We start from the raw sequence: 24,481 nt of genomic DNA on the forward strand, positions 1-24,481 counted from the left end.
TGTGTTTAGCAATGCAGAGAATTCTGATAGCAGATGCTGAATTTGATTTTTTGTTTTTCCCTTCCTGGAAGGGGTTAGGTACAGAAAAATGCTGATTCAGGGGTACTGTCACTATTTTAGAGCTGCTGCTACATCTCCCTGTCCCTGTCTTTAAAGGAGTTTATACATTTTGTCCCTGTCAGCTACACAGCCAAGCATTTATTCGTGTGTTCAAGTGTTTCCTTTGTTACACCATAGGCAAACGTATGCTAACCATACTGGTGAACTCACCTACAATACTGTTTTGTGTTCTGGCTTTATGGAGACTTGAAGGCTTGAAGGGGGATCACCAGAGCAAGAGCATAACGCATTCATTTCAAAAAACTTTTTTTACTGAAAATGTGAGGGTTTTTTTCCCCAATGTAACTAATACTTTGGGTTTTTTTGTAGGATAGGATTCCTAATTTTAAAAAAATCTCATTTGCTCAATTTATCTGATTTCCCATTTGAGAGGTAATTGTATTCTTAGAAGCATGACTCTGTTACCATGTCTAGACAAGTTTTGACTCAGAAACCTAGAATGTTGTTTAAAGTTGCATTTTCCCATGTGATAGCCCTTTTTAAGCAACTGTCACTGGGGAATATTTAAGAGAGAAATGAGGCCAACACAAAAACACAAAGTACAATGAGTTTATGGTCCTAGTAGAAACAGTATAACTTGTACTTCTGTGCAACCCGTGGGTCAAACAGGCACAGAAAGACATTCATATTTTAAGACAGACAGTGAAAGCATATCATAATTACTGTTATTTTTAATTTGACAGGGGAAGGCAGACTTGTAGTTCCTGCTATATTCATAGGCATACAGTGATGTATGAGCTTGTATAAGAAACAAACTCCTACTAGGTCTGTAGTTCTTGCGTCTCTAAATAGCAAAGGAGAATTTTTCTTTGTAAGGTGATGGAGGATGATCATGGGGATGTTCAGGAAGAGCTAGCACAGGTTCCCATTTCTCAGGTTGTCTTTGGGGTGGCAGAACAGCAGAACCAGGCATCCAGCGCTGTTACAATGACTATTAGAAGGGAATGGGGTTCACTGTTCGATGTAGACTTCTATACTGCAGTGGTCTGCATCTGAGTTTGTTATCTAGCCTCCCGCTGTAATCAACAGAGAGAAGGGTGCTTCTGGAACATCATTCATCTGTGCATCAAGATCTAAAACAAGCTAGATGAACCTGTCCAGAGTTGTTCTCCTTTGGGATGAGATGAGTAGTTTTCTTGCAATGCCAGTTTGGCTCTGTTGACTACAAAGAGAATACAATGTGACTAACTATGGTGCAGATGTCTACTCTGCAGCTGCCTTCCACCTTTGCCTCTCAGAACTGGAACTTTCTGGTATGAAGGATGCCTGTCTTTTCTTATGTTTCATCCATCAAGAGTGCATGTTAACCATGAATCCATTCGTTTTCATTAATCTTTTGCTACCTTGGAAGAAGAGCAGAAATTTGGGAAGAGTAGGGGAAAAAGCAGGGGGAAGAAAGTACCTATTTCTACTTTTAACAATAACTTACATTTGTGTGGAGTCTTTCATCTGAGGCTTCAGGTTTTAGCAATTATTAGAGCCTTGCATTTGCATGATACACCTGTGAGACAAATAAATATAATTAGAATAAGTTTACAGTTGTGAGATGCTCAAAGCTCTGAAATCACTCAAGTGATGGAATATATGTAGTTGCCTGATGTTTAACATTCAGCGTTGGCTTAAGTGAGTTGCTCAAGGCCAAAATGACTCAATTATGACAGAAATGAAACCCAGGAGTAAAGGATGCCAGTCCTTTGGATACTATGGACGTGCTGAGGACTTTCAAATGTCCTTTGGGCTCTTGGGACACCTGCTGAGATCAAAGTGATACAAAAGACTGCAGATCATGAAAGCCCAAAGGAACAAAGTTAGTGATTTTTCTAAAAACAGATGTTTTCACAGTGTGATAACAACAAGTAGTTTTATGAATTATATAAAAAACACCCATTTTGTGAACTGAGCTCTCCAAACCATGAAAGTGTATTATCTGCGGAAAAATGTATAATGTTTTTAGGTTTCCTACAGATTTTTATTAGATTAGAAATGAGGAAGCTTCTCCCTGTACAATTAGCAAATAGCTCCTGATCCCTATGTTGGTATTTACTGCTCTGTACCATGGATTATACTCCTCATAGGGAGTATCCTTTGGATTTTGTTCTTAACAAATTCTTACTTTTTAATTCCAATGACTGCTTTAACTATTGTGCAGATGTCATGGAAAAAATTACCTGCGTATCGTGAACTGGGATTTACACCAAAGCATCTGCTGTATTCTTATGTCCTTGAGTGCAACAAGTTATTGAGCCTGTCAGGTTTGTGAAATTTATGAGTATTTGTTTTGCATGACGTGTGCAGGCCGTAGTACCTGATCCTGCCTCTAGCCACAAGGTGCCAAGTAATAGCCCTTGAGAAACTGTGTGACATCAAAAGTATTTCAGCTGTGCTATTCAAGCACTACTACTAAAGTTGAGACTGTGAGGCTCCAAATCCCTGTGGTCCTTGTTCTTTTTCCAGTTACGTGAGGCACGCTATAATGGTGGGATCTTCACAGGGATATAATTTTGAAACTGCCCAGGTCCCTATTCCAAAATACCAGTAATGAGTGATAGCAGAGCCAAACATAGTAGGATTTTTTTTTTTTTTAGTAGGCATATAGTTAATCTGGGATGAAATGGGATTATAAAACGCATTTATGTCAGCACAGGTCCTGAACTGGAGCACTGGAAAGAGCACTGAGGGGTCTCTCAGTCCTGCCTCAGTCTCTAGACCCTGGCAAGACTGCTGAATTTGTCCTACAATCTCATCGCAGCTATCGCTTGCTCATGACATTCTCACAAAGTTGTTGCTGGGGCTGTGCTATAACGGTAGTCCTAAAACAACAGATACCCCATTCTAGGTTGGAAAGATGGTTTAGAGATGACTTTTGCAGCACAGTTTCCTTAAGCCTTTCACAGGGAAGTAAGACAATAAGTGCTTTCCCAGATGTTTGAATCCTACCTCATTTAGCCACACTCCTCAGGCTTCTCCAGTGCCTAACTGAGAAACATGTTTGCTTTCTTTGATTCTTCCTTCTGTCTGTTGGTCACTCAGCAAGAGTGGACTATTTCTGATTGCTTTGAGAGATGTCATTGCTGCAGTAAAACTCTTTTTCTCTGAAGCAGTAAATCTCAGTACAGAGGAGCCAAGGATCTGTTTTGTCAAGGCTGAAACGCAGAACAGCCTTTCCTTGCTTAGTATTTCTCATTGGGATTCTGCTGGTTTCCCCTCTGCTCTTGTATGGAAAGGTGAAGACTCAAATACATTGTTAAAGTAAGGAAAAAACTCTGTTAACCATATTTTTATCACTCTCCCCAGCCAGACAGAAATTCAGGATCTTTAGTACCCCGTTCTCCTTGGTGACGTGGATTCCAGGGGCAGGAGCAGAGAAGGAATTTGGGAGATCTGATCCTGGCATACCTAACATTGCTTTCATCCCCATCATCTGCCAGAGAAATCCTCATATGGCCAGTATGTGTTTATTGCCCGGTTGTCTGATGGCTATCGTTTCACTGCCTGTGAAGAGCTCATGGCTATGGTGCAAGCACCCACACCTGCAGTGCTGAAGTACCAGGGGATCTCTGCAGAGCAGCCATACTGGGGTATGTAGCTTTACTGGGCCACTGGAGGGCAGGGCTGGTATTATGTATCAGCAATGGGATGAGAAGGAGGTTATTCTCATGCACAGCAGCACCCATCAAGCGTGTTCACATATTTTGAGGTCTGTGGCCATAAAGTCGACAATAACATCCCCATTTTCAGGCTTTATTTCATCATCAGCAAAGAGTGATCCTTTGGTCCTTACTCTCCACTTTTGCGATGTAAAACAGAACTAGAGGAAAGGCTTTGCCTGTTCATTTCTTCTTTAACTGCAAGCATCTCTGGGCCATTTAAACCGTGATGAAAACAAAGTGAGTCAGCGTGACAATATTGACAGAGCAGGGATCAGGGTGAAAGCAGTTTGTAAACCCAGCATCCTCTGACTTTGCACACCCAGCTGACCACCAGAAATGCTGCAACAAAACTAGCACAGAGAAAAAAAAGCCTTTAGCTTAGCTAAGAAGAAAGCCACGTTTGGGGGTACGAGGTGGTGGTCAGGAGAGTTCCATAAACACAGCTGTTGAAAGGAAACAGCCTCGTTTGTGTTGTGCTTCAGGAGGGTGAGGAGCACTAGCATGTCTCTCTGAATTATCTTCACAAGACAATCAGGTCAGCCTTTCATTAATTTTGCAAACCAGATTTGGTCCAATTGGGGGATTTTTCACAGTAAATCAAACAGCCTCTACAGTAAAGGATGTTTAAAAAGGAAGTTGAGCTCTGCTGTGAGCTGGGGGAAGGAAAGGGATGAATGAGTCAAAAGCCAAATCCAGACTTCTCCTCAGACTCTTGTTCTGAGTGCTGGTGGTGTATGAATATATTTCTGAGAAGCCCTAGAGAGGCAGTTAGAGACAATGCCCAGTAATGTGAAAGATATTAAAAATTTCCATTAAGCCAATAAATGAATAAATAAAACCCTTAATTTCAACTGGACCTGTAGTTCACTTGTGCTCAGCAGAAAGAAAAAATATATGCTTTTATGTATGGGGAAGAATGATCTATTGGAGCAGAAGAAAACATACCAAAAGAAGAAAGAAGACTTTGAATGACAAAGACAGGGGAAAAGAGCCAAAATAAAATGTAGGAAATGTGACGAGAGGGTAGGCAAGAAGAGGAACAGAAATAATTGTGGATGGAATACTGTTTTTTTATTGTAACTTGTAGACTTTTTTTAAAAAAAAAGAAGCAAAAAGAACAATGTAATCATGTGGTTGAGGGTTATGGTAAACAGAGAGGCCAAAGGGAATAGCTGAACAACTTGCAGAGGAGACAGCTGAAGATAAACAAACTCCCAGACGTCCCCAGCTCACAGGGAGAAAACAGAAACCAAGTAAGGTCTGCAGAGAATGAGAGGTATGTCTCAGTGTAATGCCAGGGGAGGGACAGACCTGCCCTTTCATCTGTGCAACTAAAGAAGACCTCAGTTTACTGGGTATTTCTTATACTCTCTTCTCAACCACAGGGCAGCTGAAGGAATAGACCTAATACTGTAGATTGGGGTAAGAACTGTTCTAGCACTGAGATAAACCCCAGTGTCTTTAGAATTTAAAAAAATGTGCAGAATGTGCCATTTTCCCTGGTACCCCAGGTTTAGGGAGATGGGGAAGAGCAAATTTATCTCCTTTGCCTGCCATTGAGCTCACCTTCAGCACACGGGTATGCACGTGTATAGTCAGGGAAGCAAACAGTGCATTAGTCCACTCAAGTGCGTGACTCCAGTATTAGTGTAATGGCAACAATATTTGTGAGGTGGCACCCTGGTTTTGGCAGAGCACATTCACAAATTAACACAAGCTTTTACTGTGCACATCTCATATGTTTTCTGCAATGCTTTCTGTAAAAGTCACCACAGAGGCTGAGGCTGGCAGACACCTCTAGACATATCTACTCCAACCCCGCTGCTCTGAGTTGCTCAGAGCCATGACTATTTTGGTTTTGAGTATCTCCAAGGATGGAGACTCCATAACCTCTCTGGGCATCCTGTTCCAGTGTTTAACCATCCTCACAGTAAAAAAGTTTTTCTTATGTTTAGGTGATATCCCCGTCAGGTTCCTGGCCTTTACGTTTGGAAATGGCTTCCAGGGGAAATTGCTCCATCACCTTCCCACAAATTGAGGTGAGGCTGACAAAGCTGGAGTTTCACAGATCCTCCTTCTTGCCCTTCTTGAAGATGGGGGTGACATTCGCTTTCTTCCAATGCTCAGGAACCTCTCTTGATCACCATGACCTTTCAAAGATAATCAGAGAGTCACCTCACAATGATACCAGACAGCACCCTCAGCACCCATGGGTGGCTCCCATCGTGTCCTATGGGCTTAAGTATGTCCAGTGTGTTTAACTGCTTTCTAACCATGTCATCCTTCATGGGGGTAAGTCTTCCTTGCTCCAGGCTTTCCCTCTGGTCTGAGAGGCCTGGTATGGCTGAAATCAGTCTTATCTGTAAAGACCAAGACAAAGAAATACCTTGGGCTTTTCCATGTCCTTTGTCACTGGGAGTGGGGTCAAGCGTCTAGGTAAAATATTCACCAGAGCTGAACATTTTGTACTGAATTACAATTAGCTTTCCAAGAAGGATTACCTTTTATCGCTGCCATGACCCTTGTCAATTTGAGGGAGCAAGCTAAGCAATACTCAGTAAGCTGCCCTGCCAGTTAGCGGTGGAAGTCCCAGCATTCAGGTACAACACTGTTCTGTAAACCCTGCAAGGTCTCACCTATCCTGCCAACGACTAACGGCTCTTTTTCGTAGTTAGTCATCTTACTTAATTTCCTTAAGTAAATACAAAGTATTGCGGTTGTCCTGAGGGTGTACTCCCAAACTCAAAATCCTAACACATTTAGGTATCTATCCCAACCATTGACCCCTATCTAAGTAATTTTGATGAACCATTCCTGTGTGCTGCAAAGCTTTCACTTGCTGCTTGCAGAACAGAGAGAAAAGATATGCTGGGTGGCCACATGCCATCAAACAAGAAAAGCAAGAAACTCCAAGACAAATTTTGCCTCCTGATGCCAAATGAAGCGGGTAGTGTTTTGTGGTAGTGCTGGTGTGGTGTCAATCAGACCTGCCCCCGCCTTTGGGCGTTGTAATCAGTAGGAGATCAGGGCTTCTCACCACCTTGTCCTTTGGGACTGAAAGGAGCACATCCAACTCCTCCAGCAATGAACTTGTCAGGACTCAGCCAAAAATGCTCAGCTCTTACTGACATTTAACTCCTTTTCCCCTTTTATCTGCAATGATAAGAAGAGTGAAGGAGTATATCCTGTTGTCAATAGTACCTGGACAGCTAGTCTGTTTTGCGAAAACAAATTTAGAGCACACTTTATTTTGCTCCTTTTTCACCAGGATGCTTTTTGCTACTGGTCCTTGACGGTAGTACCTGGGATATAAATGATGTTCTGCTACTCTCCAGGGCTGTGCCACTTTAGCAAAAGAGGACAACTCGGAGACATTCAGCACAACCCTCAATAATGCATGGCATTAATCTAGCACCCCATTTTCTAGAGACAAATTGTTGGCACACTGACAAGCTGAACCACCTGTGTGCATGGAGGAGTGATACTTTGTTTGGAAGATCCAAAGGAAAAAAGGCTTGGTGTTTTTCAGTGTTTCAGGTGGAAGATAACTTCTGACACTTGCTACTGGAAAGTTTTACATAAGCCTTTATTCATTCAGATAACAGACACATCGATCATTGGCTGTCCTGAGCCCATGCGCGTATTATAGAGGAACAGAGTAGAGTTTGCTGTTCTTACGCAACCTAAGGAAGGAAGTTGGCTGTGGCTGAAAATCAAGAGTACACTGCATGTTGGGTGGATTTTTGGCTCTACGTTAAATCTCTAGTGCCATGTCAGTCAAGCCGTTCCTATGTCTTTATGCTTTTAGCATTTGTTCCTGTGTCATATGAAGGTCACGTCACCAATGTTAGGTGCATAGGTGAAGCACTCAGTATTGGCTCAGTTTTGTTTCATTGAAGTCAATGGTGGCTTTAGCAACATAATTAAGCCCATTTTTGCCACTTCTGCAAGCTCCCTCGGACTGCAAGATTCAAAGCATTGTTCACCTCTGCTCATATGCCCCTACACCTCAAAACCAGCTTGTTTGCACCCACAGCACCTGATTCCTCTGTATTCCAGCTCTTGTGAGCATTCTCACTTCTGCGCGTGCTACATTACCTCTCTCATGATCATCAAAGATACAGGACAATCTGCACTAGCTATACAGTCTATGGATATGTGAAAGTAGGAGACTAAGACTGAGTGAGGAATTCCGGGTGGGAGACTAGGATTAGAAACTTCTGAGAGACAAAACAGTCTGAAAGTGGGGGAGCTGAGGTGGGAGGGAGAGTTTGGCTGGGCTAGAAGACTGACAGGGCATATAGAGCACTGGCCCTGCAGAAGAGGCGGCTACAGAGGCAAGAGCAGGTGTATGAAGCTAGGGATGGGAAAGAACCAGGCTGAGGATTGAGCCTGATAGAAATGTCTAGAAACATCTAAGCCCACTAGTCAGGTTCTTGGCCAGCCCAGAAGCCAATGGACAACCTCTGCTGTGTCTCCTATCTTCAGTGTCTGGCAAATGTGAGGAAGACAAACCTGCTGCTGCCATTATGTCCTCTGTTAGCTCAACCCAAAGAGGTTTGTGCTGTAATCCTAAAAGCTCCAAGCTGTTTGATTGCTTTTACACAGAACAACAGACCCCCCCATGGCTTTCTAAAGTACCAGACAATGCAGACCCCAAGTTGAAAAACAAGTATTAATGCAACCCAGAGCTCTCTGAGAGGAGAGCACACTATCTCCTGTGGCTTCTTTTCCACACGTTTCCAAAATACTGCTGATTAGCCATTGATCCTATTTCTAAATTTGAAAATTGAAATTCCATAGGAAAGACGGGTGCAAAACACAGGTCCCTGTGGAGCTAGAGCATCTCAGCCTTATCCAAAGATTCACTTGGTCTTTTTCACACCATGTTGTCATTTCTTTCTTTCTTCCTCACTGCCTCTCTTGCCTTGAGTATTGGAAACCAAAAGTTGACCTGAAAAGACAGAAATATGATTCTATGATCATGGTATCACTGAGTTAGAGATCGCCTAGACACTAACATCCTGTATAGTCAGTACTGAAGGCTATTAAAAAAACCAAACCAAAACAAACTGTGTGTGTCTGCAGCTATCTATCTGGATTTGCCATAAATATATGCATATGTGTTTATATTTCCATTGGTGCATATATGCATACATATACAGGGCAAATGTTTTTGCATGCAAAAAGTTCTGTTTCCTAATGGTATTTGCAGTTGGACTCCCACTGTGTTTTACAACAGAAATATATCACCTTCCATTTTGCTAAGCAACAACTGAACATCTTTCTCAACATTAAGAGGCTGCTCACGAATGCCTAACATTTGCTGTCTAGATTTCAGGAATACCTGTTGTGCTGGAGGTACTTTTCATTCATGAAAAACAAGTTTCTTCTCTGGAGAGTTCTAAGTCTGAGGAGTATTTTCTTGCTGGTACATACGCATTTGGGTGTACCCGTGTCATGTCTGATGCATGTGTGTTGAAGGACAGAACAAAACAATTATATGACCTAATCTTACTAATAGGCAACTTGTCTCCGGCCCTTGCGCAGGAGAGCACTGGGGAAAGTCTATTAGCCCATAATTGAAATTAGTAAGTGTTTAAGTATTTCCTGGATCTGATTACTAACCTGAGGGAAGGAGATTTTTTTTTTTTTCCTAGAGCTGATGACTTACCGTTCTAGCAAATACGTTCTTCCCAGTTTTCTCTTCTAGCTTTGCTCTTTTCTTGAGTAATTTAGCATGCAAATAATGTATCCGTTTCATCTCAGTGTCAGGATAAAATGAAGTTGACACGAGTATTTTCAGTTGGGTCAGGAGGCCAGAGAATAACCCAAAAATTATTAAGAAGAAGATGATGACTCCAAGCTGGATCCATGTCGTGGAGAGGGTGAGCTCTGGCTGAGGGATGCAATCATGCTTAAACAAAGAGATCTTGAAAGGATCAGTCTTTGCAATATGCTCTCTCATACCAATGATAAAGCTGTTCTCATTCCTCTGCACAAGAAAAGGGGAAAAAAAGAGTTGATTCCCTCCTTTCTTAATATTTCTCCCATTGGACATTCAGATTTACAAAGGACCATAAATCATCTAGTCCATCCAGTGTCTCTATATGCTATGCTCATAAGAATATATTTATTGGCTATTTATAAATGTTTCAGATGGCATTTTCACCATTTCTCTTGGGAGTCTGTCCCACAATTTGGACTGTTAAGAACTTACCTTCTCAGTGGCTCTGGTAGACAAATATTTAGCTAATCTGGCTATAATGGTTTAATACATTCCCACTCCATGAATCTGCTCAGATCCTCTGTTGGAGGGTCCTTCCTTCAGAGTAAAACAGCAGAGCAGAGTGTGTCTGTCCCCTTGGTTGTGGCTTAGTACACGATCAGCAGTGCTTCTACACCCACCGAGGCAGGTGCTCTGACCACAAGGTTACCAGGCAAACCAAGCCACCTCTCCTCCTCGAGTAGGTGCCTTTGCTGAGAAGAGCTGATGTCTTGCACTGCTTGTGGATTGAAATGCTGAATGAGAGGGACTAAATGAGACACGCTGCTGGGACCAGTATTTCATACTGGCAGGCAACTTTCTACTCTGCGTGTAGGAACACTGTAGGAAGACTGAATCACCCAGCCTTCTTTTCTGACCGTGTCAGGGGAATATGTAGCTCTTCCTTGTAGCTCTTCTAACCACCTTACAGAGGCCGGGTACCTCTGTTAGATACTCATTGGAAAAATCAGGTGCCCAAAGTATGCCACCCATTTTCAGCCTGTTAGCCTTTCCTTGACGTTATCCTGTTCCAATCTATCTCAGTGCATTTTATCCCTAAACTGAACCAATGTATAACCAAGAAAAAACTGCATTAGGAACTCAGTATGAAACAGTGGCACAAGTCATGAAGAACTTTACTGTTCACACCAAGAACAAACATCTAAAGAAGTCGTTGAGTATGTTCTGCTCACCCAGCCAGCTTTCTACACTTCCTGAGGTCAGCAGCCCTGAGGCTTGTTATGACGAATCTGTTGAGGTTAGATTTTACATTTTAACGTGACTAGCCTTCCTTGGGGTACCAGAAACAATCTGATGATGGCATCATTTTCTGTTTTGGGAGAGTCAACCAGCTCTCCACAGGAGTGAACACTACACATAAAGAGAGCAAATTCACAGTACAGGACTGATGAATCAGCCAGACAGGGTCAGGCTCAGGCTCTCTGTCCATGGATGGTGGGACTTAGCTACTTCTTTGCCTTGACTTGGGTCACACCCAAGGCAGGTCATGATAAGGGGCTGTCCTCAAGGTACAAAGGATAGAAACACAGGCAAAACCACACGCAGCAGTACACAAATAGCTGAGGCTACAGCAAGTTGTTTAGGGCTGTGTTCAGTTGGGTTTTTAATATCTCCAAGGATGGAGACTCCACAACCTGTCTCAGAAACCTGTTCTAGTGTTTGAACACCTGAAGAGTAAAAAAAATAAACTTCTTATGCTGAAATGGAACTTCCTTTAATTTGTGCCCATTGCCTCTTGTCCCTGCACTGGGCACCACTGAGAAGAGTCTGGCTCCTCTTGCCTATACCCCCCCCTCCGTCAAGTATTTATACACACTGATGAGATCCTCCTGAGCCATCTCTTCTCCAGCCTGAACGGCCTCAGCTCTCTCAGCGTCTCCTCATATGACAGATGCTCCAGTCTTTTAATCATCATCTTGACCCTTTACTCAACTCACTCCGGTACATGCATGTCTCTCTTGTACTGGGGAACCCAGCACTGGGCTGGGCACTCCAGATGGGTCTCACCAGTGCTGAGCAGAGGGGAAGGATCACCTCCCTCAGACTGCTGACAATGCTCTGCCTAATGCAGCCCAGGATAGCCCTTTCTTTGCCATAAGGGCACTTTGCAGGCTTGTGGTCAACTTGGTGTCCACCAGAACTACCAGGGCCTTTTTCTGCAAAGCCACCTCCCAGCTGGTTGCCCCCCCAACATGTATAGTGCATGGGGTTATTCTTCCCCAAGGACTGCAAGACATGGCATTTTCCTTTGCTGAATATTGTGAGGTTCCTGTCAGCCCAATTCTCTAGCCTTTTCAAGTCCCTCTGAAAGGCTGGTGTTTCAGCCATTCTTCCCGGTTTTATATTATTTGCAGAATTCTGTGGCTACAATCTGTTCCTCTGTTCAGGTTATTAATGAAGAAGTTAAATAGTATAGGTTCCAGTATCTACTCCTGGGGGACATGAAAAGTGACTTTGTGCCACTAATCAGAACTTTTTGGATCCAGCAGTTCAGCCAGGTTTCAGTTCACATCACTCTTCATTTATTTAGCCCATGCTTCATCAGTTTGTCAATGAGGATGTTATGGAAGACAGCGTTGGAAGCCTTAATAAATGCACAATCAGCATCCACTGTTCTCCCTTCACCCAACAATCCAGTAATCGTATCATAGAAGGCTGTTAGGTTGGTCAAGCATGATTTAGCCTTTGTAAATCCATGCTGAATACTCCTAATAGCCTTCTTGGCCTTCACATATTTGGAAATGGCTTCCACGATGATATTCTCCATCACCTTCCCACGGATCAAGGTGAGGCTGACCAGAATGTAGTTCCCTGGATCTTCCTCCTTGCCCTTCTTGAAGATGGGAGTGACAGTTGCTTTTCTCCAGTCCTCAGGAACCTCTCCCAGGCACCTTGACCTTTCAAAGATAATCAAGAGTGGCCTCACAGTGACATCAGCCAGCCCCCTCAGCACCCATAGGTGACTCCCATCAGGTCCCATGGACTTTGTTTAAATGTTCCCTGACCTGATTCTCCTCCACCAAGGGCAAGCCTTTCTTGCAAGTCTCAAAGGCCTGGGATTCCTGAAGGGTGATCTTCCTAGCAAAGACAGAGCTGAAGGTGACATTGAGTACTTTGGGCTTTTCCATGTCCTTTGTCACCAGGACCCCTACTGCACCTAGCAGTGGACCCATATTTCCCCATGTCTTTCCTTTGCCACTGACAGACCTGTAGAAGCCCTTTGTGCTGCCCTTTGCCCTTTGCCCTGATTCAGCTCCAGGTGGGCTTTGGCTTTCCTGACCCCATCCCTATACAATCAGACAGTGCCTCTATATTCCTCCTGGGTCCCTTGTCCCTGCTTCCACCTCCTCTATGGTTCTTTTTTGTGTTTGAGTTTTGTCAGGAGCTCCTTGCTCATCCGTGCTGGCCTCCTGCTGCCTTTTCTTGATTTAGTTGGGAAGAACCATTCTTGAGCTTTGAGGAGGTGAGTTTTGAATATCAACCAGCTCTCCTGGACCCCTCTTCTCTGAAGGACTATATCCCAGGAGACCAGGACCATTTTGTGTGCTGGTTTGGTGATGCTGGATGTGCAGCAGCAGGGTTTATATGAGGTGTAAAGCCCCCTTATCCTGCATAGTAATCTGCCTCCTCAACATATCTCACATTAGACTGAGTAGACGATGAAAGCCTCTCTGCTTTTGCACAGGAATCTGACCTCTCCAGGATAGGTCTGACTTGCTATACATGTGCTGATGGCACAGTTACAGTGAATCCAATGGCTTTTGCACCTACCTTCCTAAAAGAAAGTTCAGGTAACAATTAGAAAGGTAACAATTAGAAGCTGGCAGCCTCCATCCTTTAGGAAAAGTGGTTTTCCACTGACACAATCTGGAAACCTTTGTCTTATGTCTGCCATACAGATTCTGAATTTCTCTGCTCTTTGTTAAGATAAAACTGGACAATAATTTAATTTTTATCCCATGGCAGAGTTTGATATTTTGATATACAATACAAAATATTATCTGAAGTATGACAGAATTTGACCAGTAGCTTGACTTCTTTTCATTAGTAGTTTACATTGGCCTGAAGTGCTCCCATGCCTCAAGCATGCTGTGCACTACATCTTCCTTCTCCTTTATGGTTCAGTCCCAACCAGATGAACGTCCCATGATACACCAGGACCACCAGTCTGCCACAACACTGTCTAAGCTGAACCTGCAATGTTTTAGCAGTGTGTCATAGAAAATGTGGTCTGGCTGAAGAAGCCAGCTCAGAGGTTTAATATGTCATGTATGCAAAAGTGAGAATGAGAATCTGCCAAAGACTGTATGTCCTGTTCTGTTTGCTTGTAATTTTAAGCAACACACTTATTGCACTGCTCACCTTAATAACCTTACTCTCTGGAATTGCTTTGGGCTAGATGAATTTCGGGGGAATGGGGAGAAATGGGAATGAATTCTTGTTATTATGAACTCTAAGAGGAAATAATAGAAAATGCTGAGTAAGAAAAAAATGACAGAAGAAAGAGCATATATCATATTGTATTAACAGTCAAGCATCCCTTTGAAATCTTTGTATCCTGAAAGTATCAAAGGGTTATATGCTTTCAGGAAATATTTTAAGCCTGATCTTGCAAGCTATCAATCCCCAAAACTTTCCTGTGCCTGCACAGCATCCCATGGGTCATGCTCCAGCAGTGGAATCTCCAGCCTTAGAAGTATTCACAAACAAGACTCTGAGCAATCTGATCTGACTCTGAAGTTGGCTCTGTTTTGAGCATGAGGTTGGTCTAGATGGTCTCCAGATTCCCTTCCAACCTAATTACTCTATGGTTCTGTACGCCACTGCTGCTCCTGCTAGAAGAACTTTGAGATTTCAGCAACGTGTTATTATTTTGTGTGTATGCAGCCATGCTTTTTTAAATGATGAGCTCCTCAAATACTCAGCTAAAGAAAGGTAGGCATCTCTTACATCAGTGTCGCAGTGGCATTTTGACTATAAAAGTGGTGCTTCACAAAAGTCAGCACTGTGAGTTTCCAATTTTAAGCTTCTGGTCTTCACATATATAAATGGAGGAATGAAAGTCCTTCTTCCTATATTTACTATACTCTAGAAATATGATGACACTTTGGAAAGTGCAGAGAACTGTCTGGTTCCATCCAACATATGTATCTGTAAAGGCAATGGCCCTTTTTGAAAGAAAATGAATGATAATGTCATGAAAGAACTGATGGCTCATTGGCTGTATGTCTGTTCCTGCAGCTGCTGAAGATGAAGGGAAATTTTTCAACACTAAACTAAGAACTGGTAAGTACTTACTTGCTGAAAGAGGCTGAGTTGAATCTCTAGATCCGGTACTTCTTGGAGATGTTTATTCACAGAAATAATTAACCAATAAAACAAATAATCTACTGCAGCAAACAGAAGCCAGGTGCAAAGATGAATAATTACAGGGAGAAAAAAATACTGCATGTTTTTTCTGTCCTTCCTTGTGAGGCAGAAAGATGGGATTGTCACATAATCTTTTCTTTCTTTTCTGTTAAGTGGCAGAAGGCAGGGTCTTTGCTGTTGCTTTTGGTGCTCATCAAATGCAATGAACTGTTTAGTGATATAAGTATTCTTAAATTTGGCACTGTGAGAGCCCACAAATTTTTTGATAAAGAGGCCAGTTCCAAAAGAAGCTAGAAAAATCCCCACTATAGGCAATACTTTCTGGCCTATATAAGGCAGTATAGTCAGCATAAAAGATATCTGATTAGCAACTCTCTGGATTTCTTGCTTTGTGTCATTTAGTTCTTGTTTTAATGCATCATCTGAAATCGAATAAGATGGTGTGAATTCATGCTGTAGGAACGCTATATATTTAGATAGTTCAGTGGAAAGCTTGGCCGCCTCGTAAATCCATTTTACTGCCTCAACGTAATATTTTATCAAGGCAAATTGCTCATACTCCAAATGACAGGTTATACTGTCTGCCAGAATCTTTAGGTTGTGAAAAATATTTTGGATGTTGCCGGCCACCACGATGCCTGTGCCAGCAGTAATAAGAGCATTCCTGCCATTTTGCAGTCCGCAAGAAAGAAGGAACAGGACGCTAAAACAGCGCAGGTGCTTAAAACAGGAGAGCGCAATAGAAAGCGAGATCCAGATGAATCCAGAAATCAATAAGGGACCCAAAGGGTGGTGTGCCAGGGAGAAGTGCATGCCAAGGAATAAGAGAAAGCTTGAGAGGAAGCCAACTGCAGAGCAAACTGCGAAAAGCTGCATCAGATACTTCCAGCCAGGCTTCCTTTCAGATATAAAAATTCCCCAGGCATTCTGGGCTATTGAGACAAATGTTTGCATTTTCTTCTGATTGTTGCTGACACTGCGATAGCTCAAACTAAAAGGAAGGGAAAACAAAAATACTGTTAGTTACAGGGTCACACTATTGACAATTATGTGCTTTTAACTGGCTCATCAATAGTACTTCACATTGCAAAAAATGCAGGTCTGACTCACATGGGGGCCAAACTGCCCCGCGTGAGACCCAAATCTTCATCCCCAATATCACATATCTAAACATGCAAGAGATGACTCTAAAAGGTATTCTATCTTTTTTTCAAAGTATTTTTGTCCTTTTACTTTTTGTACACTTTGATTTCTCATTTGCTATATAGACACAGCGGTTCATATGTACATACATGCGTTTGTGTATGTATGAGGAGAGAATGAGAAGGACGCAAGCCTCCTGTAGCACCCAGTGCTTCCCCGCAGACACTAGCTTTGCCTTACAGGGCGCCGGGAAGGGAAAGAGGGGAGCATGGAAACTTCCCGTCGGTACCCTGATGCCGCGGGGAGCGGCCAGAGCAGCCGCCGGGGAGGGAGGAACGGGCGGAGCAGCACGTGCACGCGGCCCCGGGCTGGGGAGCGAAGCTCTCCTTTTTCAGCTGGAGGTAGGGTAGTACAGAGGGAAGAAAGTGTGTCTCAGAGGCATCATTCCTCCTTTGGGTTTCTCCTGGGATAGCACAGCTACAAATTGGCCCATATACACTTTTAACCCTAATTGCTTGTACTTGTCACCATCTCTCCTGCCTACCAGCATGCCCGTACTGTAAATTGCAGAGTAGTCCTGCGAGATTCAATTCAGTTTGATGGGAGACAGTCCAGTGCTCACATCTTTCCTCCTGCTTTTACAATATAATATTTATAGTGCAATTTGTCCAAAGATGCAAGATCAATTTATATGCATATTAGTCTTTTAACATAGTAGAACAAATGAGATACTAATTAAATAAAATAAACTGTTGCAATTTTATCCCATAATAGGGAACAGTTGTCTTTGCAAATACATCCTGACGATATTATTTTGTCTTTTGTTTAGCTTGAACACACCAGGTAGCCAGGAACTAAACTATTATTTTACACACATACTGTACTTTACTGGCATTTGACTTTATGAATTCTGCTAGCATTCACTGCACCATTTTCCGCTTCCTCTTATTGTAATTAGTTATTAGTTATGTCATTATCAGCTTTGCATGCAGCAGTTGAGGGTGATTGGAGCAGGCATCTGACCCCAGCTGGGACCTTCTTGGACTGCTGTGCTGGGCGTGCTGCTTTTCCTTGGCCGCACTTGGGCCAGATCCTTTCTAGTGCTGAGGGCTATCCTGAAAGATGCTGAGTGTTTTCAGTGCTTAATAGCTTCAGCAGGGATGAAGGGTGGGCAATAGCTCTCAGGGTGGGCTCAATCCCGGGCACTCTCACTCTGCTTGGGAAGGCTGAGGAAATTGCTTCCCTCCAGGGCCTCAGTGAACTCAGCTGTAAAGGGAGTATAACAGCAATTAGCAGCTTCTTCACAGGAGCGAAATCAGTTAATTAACGTCCGTGAAGTATTGAGGGAGCTGTAGGTAGAACGGGGAGGAGAGGTAGCACACAAGCTGCTGGACTCCAGCTTTGCTATGAGCAGAACTATCCTTTACTTATGTGGACAGTCTGCTTTGCCCTCTTCCTACCGAACTGGAAATTAACGAGGCATTTTTAGGAAACATAATTAAAAGGGAGATGTTCATCATAGAATCATAGAATCATTAAGGTTGGAAAAGACCTCTAAGATCATCGTGTCCAACCGTCAACCCAACACCACCATATCCACTAAACCATGTCCCTAAGTGCCTCATCTACACGTCTTTTAAATACTTCCAGGGATGGTGACTCCACCACTTCCCTGGGCAGCCTCTTCCAAGGCCTGATCACTCTTTCAGTAAAGAAATTTCTCCTAACGTCCAATCTAAACCTCCCTTGGCGCAACTTGAGGCCATTTCCTCTCGTCCTATCGCTTGTTACTTGGGAGAAGAGACCAACACCCACCTCGCTACAACCTCCTAGTTGTAGAGCGCGATGAGGTCTCCCCTCAGCCTCCTCTTCTCCAGGCTAAACAGTCCCAGTTCCCTCAGCCGCTCCTCATAAGACTTGTGCTCCAGGCCCTTCACCAGCTTCGTTGCCCTCCTCTGGACACGCTCCAGCACCTCCATGTCCTTCTTGCAGTGAGGGGCCCAAAACTGAACACAGTATTCGAGGTGCGGCCTCACCAGTGCCGAGTACAGGGGCACGATCACCTCCCTGCTCCTGCTGGCCACACTATTTCTGATACAGGCCAGGATGCCTTTGGCCTTCTTGGCCCCCTGGGCACACTGCCGGCTCATGTTCAACCAGCTGTCAACCAGCACCCCAGGTCCTTTTCCTCTGGGCAGCTTTCCAGCCACTCTTCCCCAAGCCTGTAGCGTTGCCTGGGGTTGTTGTGGCCGAAGTGCAGGACCCGGCACTTGGCCTTGTTGAACCTCATACAGTTGGCCTCGGCCCATCGATCCAGCCCATCCATCATCTTGGAGTCAAGGACCTAACAGCCAGCAAACACCGCCCGCGAATCCTGAACTTCCTAGGTCGGATCCTTAAACAGTACGTGCCGCCACATCTTCTTGGTAGATCTAAGAAAAATTGCCCTGTACAGTGAATAGATCTGGAGTTCTGTTCTTGATTTAAGAAGCCATAAAAATCAAATGCTAAAAAGCTAGCATTTATGTAATGTTCTGCAAAAACTTCCATATGAGAAAATAACACATTTTGAGTTTTCTTTTGCGGCACTGACTTCACAGCTGTTCTCAGGCATCGTTTCTGCATCGTTTTCTGTGTTTGTGTGTATGGGTATAGTGTATTCCCGTTAGTGTTTATAAGCATTCGGTAAATGGCTGCAATATGTGGCTGGGAGTTTGGCATGACTGCATCTAAGTACTGGAGAAAGAGTCAAGAACGAAGCCTTAGAATTAATAAAAGCTGTTCTTCTGGACCAGGAGGCTGGAGACTTGCAAAATATGGACAGAATTTGAAAATAATCAAAAAGTCTCCTTTACTGGGCCGATTCAAGGTTGTTATGTGAGATCACTGCACTACTCAGCACATACATGGAAGGTTTGTCCCTAACCTGCACGAACCCGGAGTTTTAAGGCAGGAAAGGCATCGTAAGGAGCCACTGATTTTTGGAGCCGGTGGCACGGATGCTCAGGTGTCTCTGCGTGATGGCTGAAGGTTGGGAAAGGAGCGTCCCCGTCCCCTGCAGAGCCTGTCTCTGAGCTCAGCCACCACCGGGGTCAGAGCCAGGCTCACAGGGTGCATCTCTGTGCCTTGTCTGACACCTCCGTTTTCCCCCATAAGACATCAGCAACAGAAGTAGATATTCAGCACAGAAGAATCACGCGACGGATGAAAACTCTAAACCTAAAAAAAAGTGGAAGCTGAAAATTCTTGTATCAGCAGGCACTTAAACAGCTGTGAATGCTTGGGAAGGGAAAATAACACTCTGGCTCAGAGGTAGAACTAAATCTTTGGCTCAACTGAAGGGGCTAACTCAGTGCTTAAAGAAATAGTAAACCTTAAGAGCTTTCTGGAATGATTCGTCTTGAAAACATAAATCACAAAAGCTCTCCTGAAGCTGTTAGGTGCAGATATGATTTCTAACAGGAGGCTGACAAGAACAAAGCCTTCATTCAATTGCAGTCTGAAGCAAAACATTTTTTCTTCTGTCCTGCAACATGAACTAATGTGGGGACTGCTACCATCATTTATGCAGCATAGGGAAAGAATTATTCTTGGAAAGCAGTTTCTTGCTCTTAAGTGCCAGTTTCTTTCCACCATAGTTTCTTGTGATGTACACCACAGAGGGGAGCTGGAAACTCTTGTGCTCTAGCTCTGCCTTTGAACATGATTTTTCTGTAGGGTCCAAGGGGAACCTCTCTATGCCTTAGTTTCCCTCTCTAGGAAATACTTACTCTGCTATGGAAGTGTGGTATTCATCTACCATATGGCATCCTGGCAGGAGTAATTATGAGAACAAATTCCCAAAAGGAGCCTCTCCAGCAAGGAGTTTGGGCCATACTTCTTAAGGCTCATGATGTACTGAAATTAATGCAATATAATTAAGAGGTATTTTTCTAGTTTAATTTTAAAATAAAAGAGGAAAAATTTAAAGAGTTTTTAAGATCCTGCTTGTGATATTTCAGATATTGGCTACAATTTTTAAGTAACCAGAGGATAAGTACAGAGCATCGAGAGTCCCTGGAAAATGTCTTTCTAGCTCAGCCATGAGCCCTGTGCTAGAGCTATGTCATTTTTATACAGTACATATTCACACTGTGTACGGTTTCTTCCCTGGTTGCTGTGGAGACTCCTCTGTAATCATTGTCCAAGAAGTTGTGGCCATCTTCACTAGCAATTTGGTCCTGTCCTAGTCCCTTGCTCACCCTGTATCTGATGATGGCTTGCTACAGTTAGATAGAATAGAATAGAATAGGATAGAATTAGTTCAGTTGGAAGGGACCTAGAATGATCATCTAGACCAACTGCGATACATGGAAACTCCTTATATTTGCAGGGAGCATTTCTGAAATCTTCTCTACCCAGGCTACTGCTTACTTAGAGGTGATGACCAGGCCTACATTTCTAGTATATGGATTAGCCACCCATGCAAACTCTTTGCCAATTTTTAATGCAATGGAAGAAGCGAATGTCTCCTAAAAAAGTATAGTGAGAAAAAGAATGGGATTTACTACATAATTAGCTTTTTTAGTAGAGACACAGCTGATTTGGCAAAGCATCACAAACAGAGTCAGATCTTTAAGTCTACTTTCTATTTTGACACAGACCTAACTCAGACAAAGCCTGGGGACTACAAGACCCATTGAGTTGGGACTGATTAGTACCACCCAGTCTTTGTGCCCTCACACAAAGTCTGACATAACTTTTCTCTGTGCAGCACCGTTGTTTGAGCGGATCTCAGGAGGACCGTGGCAGTTTGGCAGGCCCTTTGCCCCGTGCAGTGCACAGGATCCTCATACATAAAAAGAAAGTCTTATTAAGAGAGACATTAGGTTAAGTGGGAAACTTATATCCCATTGATGCTAAAGCTTCAGCTACACAGTGATCTTTGCCTCATAAATCCTGCTTGGATTTTATACAGGAATTAAGGAAGAGAAAGCACACAATAAGAATATAAAAACAAGTATTTCCTTTTTTGGCAGTTTCAGCAGCCTTCTCTCCTAGCCTGGATCAGTTACATTGAAATGTGAGAGAACTACTTCCCTTTTTTGGATACTGTCAAAAAATACAATGCTGAACTATGGTTTAGTAAGAGGCAAGAATACGGGAGGGAGTTGCACATTATTTCCTTCAGTCAATGCAGGGCATTCAGCAAAGAAATAAAAGCCCAATCAAAAATCCGGCAACGTTATTGCAACTATCCCCAGGACTTCGCTGAGACCCCTGTCATTTCTCATGTTCACGTTATTTGCTTTTAACTGCAGGGGGAAGGAGAGTAAATGGTACTAAACACAACAAACACAGGTGAGAACTAAAATATCTAATCAAATATGTGCACATAGGAACTTGAAATACTAAACAACAGAGCAATGCAAATAAAACAATTTATACACATGCAAAACCAAACAAACAAAAATAAAAACTGATCAAGATCTCTTTTTCTTCATGTATTTAAAATACATGGCTCAGGAAAATTCTGAACACTGCAAGATATTATCAAGTATTTAGGATGCCACAAATTGGTTAAATGTCATCTAATATCAAATGTCTATAGTGTAATGTCCACATCTGAGCTACCTGTCTTCATGTCAATGAAGAGAAAAGGGCAGTTACCCAGAGCCATACTTCAGACCTGTTTTAGAAGTCCACCCTCACATGAGATGGATTGCATTCTATAAGAGATTTTTGTCTGTCTCGACTATGAAAAGAGTCTGGATTACTCAGATAGAGCTATCCAAAGTCAGGTGAGATGAACCTCTCCCTGTGTTTCTCCATTGCAAGCACAGGTTATATTTGACTGAGCTGGGCACTTAGAGCAGGACACAGAAAACATGTTGTGGGCAGCCGTAGAAAATGGACAGCTATGGAAGGAACATGGAACAAGAAATCAAATTTTCTCACTTATACGGCTATGGGCCGTGTTACGTTTGGAAGCTCTGATGCAGCAGACCCACGGACATATTCTTCCCTTAAAGTGCAGGCAAGAATGGAGGCACAGTTTGGGAAACCAAATGGTAGTTTGCCTATTGACAAAAACAACTCTACAAAACAGAAAATTCCAGTATGAGGGATGGAAGGGAACATGGGAGGTTACATAGTCCCTTCTCCTACACGTAATATCACTATACATAGTTTTGGGAGAGCTGAGGACTAAATTGTTTCATGAACTTTAGGAATAGGCCGTCCAATCAGTAAGGTGACAACAATTAACTTAAAGCAAGTCCTTTTACCTTAGAACAGCTAACTCAGTCCATGATTACTATCCAGTTCCTTGATATTAACCCTAAAGCGTTACTTACAGGCCCTCCTGTAAAGCACATGAACGATCTTCACAGTGCGGCGTGTCTCTTGATTTTGGTGAGGAAACAAGATGGGGACTAGTAAAAAATTTCACATGAGTAATTTGTTTCCCATACCCTCCCTCAATGAGTCAGGCACACTACAATTTTGAAATTCTTCTGGTTTTGACAAAGATTCATGAGGAAGTAACTTATGCACAAGACCAAAATAGTATATAATTTGCAAGTGCCACTTTCCACCTTTTTTTCTGGCAGAGTAATAGATATCAGCAAATGACTTCTGGGCCCAGATTTCAAAGACTTAATTTTATGTTGAATAATGCCTTAGGTCTAAGAACATCTAAGTTATTTTGGTGCTTCCCGTTGAAACTAGCAGCAATTCAGTGCCCAAATAACTTTGAAGCTCTAATCATTTTTACCCTACAAATGTTCCTATTGAGGTCTGTGTAAATATTTCTGTAGACAATCTGTCAGAATATGGCCCTTAGAATGGTACCCATCTTAAATATCCAACAGACACTCAAATTATGTACAAGTCCTTAGTTAATAAAGACAATTGATATACAGGAGGGTAGAGTTGCTATACAGAGGAGTTTTGACAGGCTGGAGAAATGGATTGACAAGAATCTTATGAAGTTCATCAGAGGAAAATGCAAAATCCTGCCCCTGGGGAGGAATAACCCCAGGCACCAGAACAGGCTGGAGCTGACTGGCTGGGAAGCAGCTTTGCTGAGAAAGATCTGGATCTGTTTGTGGAAAACAAGTTGAACATAAACCAGCAATGCGCCCTCACGGCAAAGAAGGCCAATGGCATCCTGAGCTTATTAGCAAGAGTCTTGCCTGCAAGTCAGGGGAAGTGATTCTTCCCCTCGACTCAGCACTGGTGAGACCACATGTGGAGTGCTGTGTCCAGCGAAGAAATCCCAGTACAACAGAGCAACATGATCTTGCTGGACCTGCTTTCAGCGGGGAATTGAACTAGATGGCTTCCAGGAGTCTCTTCCAACCTAAATTATTTCATTCTTCACCGGATTCCTTACTGGTGAAGGTCAAGACTGAGATATCAAATCCATTTAAACTTGCTTCTGATCTCTACTGGCACAGTACCATGTATATGTGCCGTGTTCATATTCTACATTTGCTCTAGATAAGTTTAATGAATATTACACACCTATCAAAAGTAAAACATTCTACCTCAGTAATAAAAAAAATCCACAACAAAATATTATTACTTTAGTAGCTTTGAGGTCCTAAAGAGAGGGTGAAGTCAGTCTGTCTTCCAGAAGTTTATCCGCATAAAGGACTGCAGAGTAATTTAGGGATTGATGTTGGAATCTTAAATACCCTACAGCTTTTGTAACTTGAGTAAGTGGACATATGTTCTCTTTTTTTTGCAAGAAAGTAGTTTTCCTGCAGAGAAATGAAAAGTTCATTTATTGGATGTGGCAAATGGATTTGCTTCTTGCTCATGGTACTGAGAAAAAAAATGATGAGAAGTGCTAATTTGTGTTCAAAAGTGAAAAGAGTTGAAAATCTGGGAGAGGTTTCATTATCACAGTGATATGAACACAACACACAGCAGAGACTTTTAATAACTTCTCATTCATTCAGTAGCCAAATAAGATCTTATTTCTTACAACTTTCTGGAAAATACATAAGAATCTTATTTTGCTTTAACTTTGGCACTTAAAATGTTACTTTAAATAAACTATTGGTTTCTGCAGACACTACAGTCTGTATGCATATTTGTGGGGGGGGAGAGAAAGAAGATAATTCTGGACACCTATCCTCTTCACTTGAAATGGGTCACATGGATCCTACCTACCAATTATTGGACTGATCTATTGAACCAGTCAGTCCTTTCATTCAGTTGTGATCAGAGCCATCTGATAAAGAGAACTACAGATATACTTTAAATGAAATCAAAGGCTGATACACTTTACAAGGACAACAGCAACAGAAAGAGTAAGAGGAGTCTTATCCAACAATCTACTAAGCACCTATGATACCTTTCCAATAACATCCTCCATACACTGTCTCTTATAGCCACTTTCAGAACTAACTTGCAATTATGG

The 24,481-nt window shown here is 42.7% G+C and overlaps 1 protein-coding gene across 1 annotated transcript; it reads right to left on the reverse strand.

Moving 5' to 3' along the window:
- Positions 1-8,553: 8,553 nt before the first annotated feature.
- DCSTAMP (dendrocyte expressed seven transmembrane protein) lies at positions 8,554-22,459 on the reverse strand. The gene is made up of 4 exons (XM_075141298.1): positions 22,407-22,459; positions 14,857-15,919; positions 9,445-9,765; positions 8,554-8,724 (listed from the first exon to the last, which is right to left on the reverse strand). Exons 2-4 carry the CDS (start codon positions 15,880-15,882, stop codon positions 8,650-8,652), a joined length of 1,422 nt encoding a protein of 473 aa, XP_074997399.1. The 5' UTR covers positions 15,883-15,919; positions 22,407-22,459; the 3' UTR covers positions 8,554-8,649.
- Positions 22,460-24,481: the final 2,022 nt, after the last annotated feature.

Source organism: Calonectris borealis, chromosome 2 (genome assembly GCF_964195595.1).
Source record: "Calonectris borealis chromosome 2, bCalBor7.hap1.2, whole genome shotgun sequence".
NCBI lineage: Eukaryota > Metazoa > Chordata > Aves > Procellariiformes > Procellariidae > Calonectris > Calonectris borealis.